Below are 4510 nucleotides of genomic sequence, written 5' to 3'. Positions count from 1 at the left end.
TTTCGTTTGTTTGTGAAACACCTCATTAGAGTAACACCTTATTAGAGTAACACATCATTACAGTAACACATTATTAAAGTAACACATTATTAGAGTAACACATCATTACAGTAACACATTATTAGAGTAACACCTTATTACAGTAACACATCATTAAAATAACACATTATTACAGTAACACATCATTACAGTAACACATTATTACAGTAACACATTATTAAAATAACACATTATTACAGTAACACATTATTACAGTAACACCTTATTAGAGTAACACATTATTAAAATAACACATTATTACAGTAACACCTCATTACAGTAACACCGTATTAGAGTAACACATTATTAAAATAACACATTATTACAGTAACCCATCATTAAAATAACACATTATTACAGTAACACCTCATTACAGTAACACCGTATTAGAGTAACACATTATTAAAATAACACATTATTACAGTAACACATCATTACAGTAACACCTTATTAGAGTAACACATCATTACAGTAACACATTATTAAAGTAACACATTATTACAGTAACACCTTCGCCTTGAGAGACTTCACACATGGTTTGTTTAAAGTAAAGTTCAGTCTTTCTAATTGTTCACTGAACATTATCTGAACAAGCCCCATCCCTAACCCTCACTTTAACCATAAATTATAGTTAACAGATAGTTTGTTTAGACAGTCTGTAGGGGATCATCCAAATAAACTGTCACAGACACATAGTACTATATGTATGCGAATAATACACAATATATAATATATATATATATATATATATATGTAATATATAAATATATATATCTGGGTCAGCAAGCCTGCTGTGGTGCATAGATCTGCACAGACAGTGTCATACACATCATCATTACACATCACTGAAATATCCACACACACAGACAGTGTCATACACATCATCACGCACGCACGCACGCACGCACGCACGCACGCACGCACGCACGCACGCATACTATTTTGACACACAAGACACACACACGCGCACACACACACACACACACACACACACACACACACACACACACACACACACTGCCTAATAACAGGCTACTTTGTTTTGCTGTGTTCTGTTCAGCCAGAAGCAATGAGTCTCTCTCAGTCATCCACGCCAGCCTCAAGAAACCAGTGGAGAGCCTCAAGCCTCTGTTGATGTCTGACTCGCACCTGTTTGTTGACATCAGTACATGCTCCAAATTTGGGATTCAGACAAGCTTGCCTCTAACACCCCAGAAAGTGCTTGTCAAGCTCTCCCTTCAGGGCTCAACACTGAATGTCATGTTGTTGCCAAGGAATGCTATCCTCCGTGAGGTAAGATTTTGAGTAGCATGTTGCTGCCACAGGGGGGCGCTGTTGGGGGGTATTATTGTAGTTTATTTCCAAACTGGTAGATCTTACTACAACACATCTACAATAAAACAAATGGCTTGACCGCTGGCAGCTTTAGTTTTGTGTAATACTGATATCAACCAACTGTTTTATCTATTTTTTCAGTGAGTTAAAATATTTTATTTCATGAAGTGGCTCAGAAAGGTAATCAAAATTCTGATTAAACTGTTCTCCAGGTGAGAGAATGGAGACAGAGGATGATCGCACCTGAGACAGAGATCTTCATAGAAACAGGATTTTACTGCAGTCTTACCCCAGGTGAACGGTACACTCTGTCCTGTGAAGGCGCTGCAGCTGGTGGAATTGACCCTCAGGTGAGATGGTGCACGAGGTCGGGATCTGACATGACGGGGGGGGGGGGGGGGGGGACTTTCGGGGACTGCGAAAGTGAAATTTGTTTACTCTTTATTAGGAAGCGGAGTTCTCCCTGCAGTACGACAGCTACCAGCCAACATTTAGAGTGAGTTTAGCCAACAGAAGGGAGGTTCAGCTTGGTCTAAGAGAAAACGCAGCAGATCAACAAGTCTGGGACTGTCATGTCAAACTTCCAGGTACTCAGCAGTATCTACAACAATAGTGTGTGTAGTTGAAGGACTAGTGTTGTACTCTGTGTGTGTGTCTGTGTGTGTAAGAGAGAGAGAGAGAGTTTGTGTATGGGTGTTTGTGTGTGTGTTTGTGTGTGTGTGTGTGTGTGTGTGTGTGTGTGTGTGTGTGTGTGTGTGTGTGTGTGTGTGTGCGCGTGTGTATGTGTGCGTGTGTGTGTGTGCATGTGTGTCTGTGTGTCTGTGTACTCAACAGTATCTACAACAATGGTGTCTAACCATCATACATCTATCAGTACAGACATCATTTTCATTTCATTTTTATTTTTAATTTCAGTTGCATATATGTCCTTCAGCAACATATGTTATTCCTTTTGCATTTCAGACACAGAACTCCTTGAGGGGGATGAGGTAATGTCACATGAAATGAAAGAAGAGTATTTATATTATACATTATTTATTTAACTGGAAAAAGAGAAAGTACGTATTTATAGTATACTATAGTATAGTATATACAGTAGTATATATAGTATATATATATATATATATATATATATATATATGTATATAGTATATAGTATCTGCTAAATGACTAAATGTAAATGTAAATGTATACATAATTTATTTAACTGGAAAAAGAGAAAGTATTTATATTATACATTATTTATTTAACTGGAAAAATACCTTAAATAGCAAGTATTTACATTTGTTCTGATTGATGTTACTGGTTTGTTGCTTATTTGAGTACAACTTCAACAGTGTGTTGTGTGTGTGTGTGTGTGTGTCACCCAGCTCAGTGAGTACAACTTCAGTAGTGGCTATCCAGTTGAGTGTTTGATCATCAACAATGTCAGGTTTCCCAATGGAGAGCGAAAAGGATCCGATATTGATGCAGGTAAGATGTGTGTATGTGTGTGTGAGAGTGAGGGAGTGTGTGTGTGTATGTGTGTGTGTGGCTTACAGAACTCTACATTCACTTCATCACAAGAATAATTGAAATTAATCTTTGCCTGTTTTCAAACTCCCAGCTGCACTGCATAATGTGTTCAACTGGCTTGGCTTCAGAGTGACTATAATGGAAGACCTGGGGGCGGCCGAGATGAGGCAACGACTTGGCATGATAAGTCAGTCAGTGCGGGGGCACTGCTTCGTGTGCTGTGTACTCAGCCATGGCAACGAGAAAGGAGTTTTTGGGATTGATCATGAAATCATTACAGTCAAGGAAATAAACTCTCTGTTTTCTCCGCAAAACTGTCCTGCTTTGGCCAACAAGCCCAAAGTGTTCTTCTTCCAGGCGTGTCGAGGAGGCCAGAGAGACCATGTGCTTCAGGTACCCGCAGCGAGAGCAGAGGTGCAGGTGGACGCTGGAGAAATTGATGTCCCTGACAGAGTGATCATCTCAACACCGGCTCACTCCGACATCCTTAACTGCCTGTCCACAGTCGAAGACTACGTCTCAATCAGAAGCAGGACAAAAGGCTCTTGGTTCATCCAGTCTGTTTGTAAACAGCTGAGACATGGCTGCACCAGGTGAGATTCAAACACACACACACACACACACACACACACACACACACACACACACTCACACTCACACGCAGAGACACACTCACACTCACACACACACACACCAGGTGAGAGCCATGAAGGACTATTATCTACATTATCTCGGGTGTATAAAGGCTTACATCTTGGGTTGTGTGTATAAAACCTTCACAGAGTTGGTATTTAGTTTAGTTTTAGTAGATGTTGGCATTAACAGCTATTGAAATCTTTAAAATAATTAAATAATAATATAATAATTAATGATAATTCAATAATTAAATATACATGCTGCTAAAGTACCATTGATTAAACTAATCAGTGTTCTTCATTCCATCTCTAGGAATGATGATATTCTGACCGTTCTCACTCGAGTGAATGCTGAAGTCAGCGGGTTAGAGGGCCGGATTGGCCGAAACACTGTGAAGCAGATCCCTGAGGAGAGGCACACTATGAGGAAGAAGCTTTACTTCCGGGTGCCCAAGCATGTTGAATGAGCCGCAGATAAATGGACCCGCCAGCCAAAGCATCTATCCTAATGCATTTCAGGCTTAGGCCATGTTGTTGTTGTGTTCATATCTAATAATATTCATATTAAAGGCAGGCTAATCATATTTGTATCCTGTATTAATTCACCTTGGTGTTATTATCATCCTTGATTTGTGTTACTGTTACTGTGCACAATTATTCACATCTTCATATCCTTGTTATTTATATCATTATAGAAAACTACACTTCACTGTTCACTGTCATCACGGGTATCATGTCTTCTGAACGTGATGAACATATGTCATGAGTGTGGCATCTATCTGTTCTTATCGGACAACTGCTGGCGATTGTCACCTACAATGAACACAGGAATTTGACGAAATGAAACAGAGCATTGAAAAAAGAATAGCAAAATATGGCATTTATCTTTCTGCTTCCATCCGAGATGCACACACCCTTTCCCTATTCAAATCAAAACAAAACAACATTCCTTTTCAGGACATAACCTTTTTAGGGTGCGTGCCAGA

General features: G+C 39.4%; 1 protein-coding gene across 3 annotated transcripts in view; it reads left to right on the top strand.

Moving 5' to 3' along the window:
• The window catches only part of LOC122129488, a 39625-nt gene extending 35517 nt beyond the window's left edge, over positions 1-4108 (top strand). For all 3 annotated transcript variants that reach the window (XM_042704412.1, XM_042704411.1, XM_042704413.1), the window contains 7 exons: positions 1100-1332; positions 1587-1724; positions 1823-1961; positions 2338-2363; positions 2745-2847; positions 2981-3482; positions 3838-4108. In XM_042704412.1, the coding sequence (XP_042560346.1) occupies positions 1100-1332; positions 1587-1724; positions 1823-1961; positions 2338-2363; positions 2745-2847; positions 2981-3482; positions 3838-3991 (1295 nt within the window). In that variant the 3' untranslated portion in view covers positions 3992-4108. The remainder of the gene's footprint in view (positions 1-1099; positions 1333-1586; positions 1725-1822; positions 1962-2337; positions 2364-2744; positions 2848-2980; positions 3483-3837) is intronic.
• Positions 4109-4510: the final 402 nt, after the last annotated feature.

The sequence above is a fragment of the Clupea harengus genome, unplaced genomic scaffold (genome assembly GCF_900700415.2).
Source record: "Clupea harengus unplaced genomic scaffold, Ch_v2.0.2, whole genome shotgun sequence".
In the NCBI taxonomy this organism is placed as follows: domain Eukaryota; kingdom Metazoa; phylum Chordata; class Actinopteri; order Clupeiformes; family Clupeidae; genus Clupea; species Clupea harengus.
This window is presented reverse-complemented; position numbering and strand designations above follow the sequence as displayed.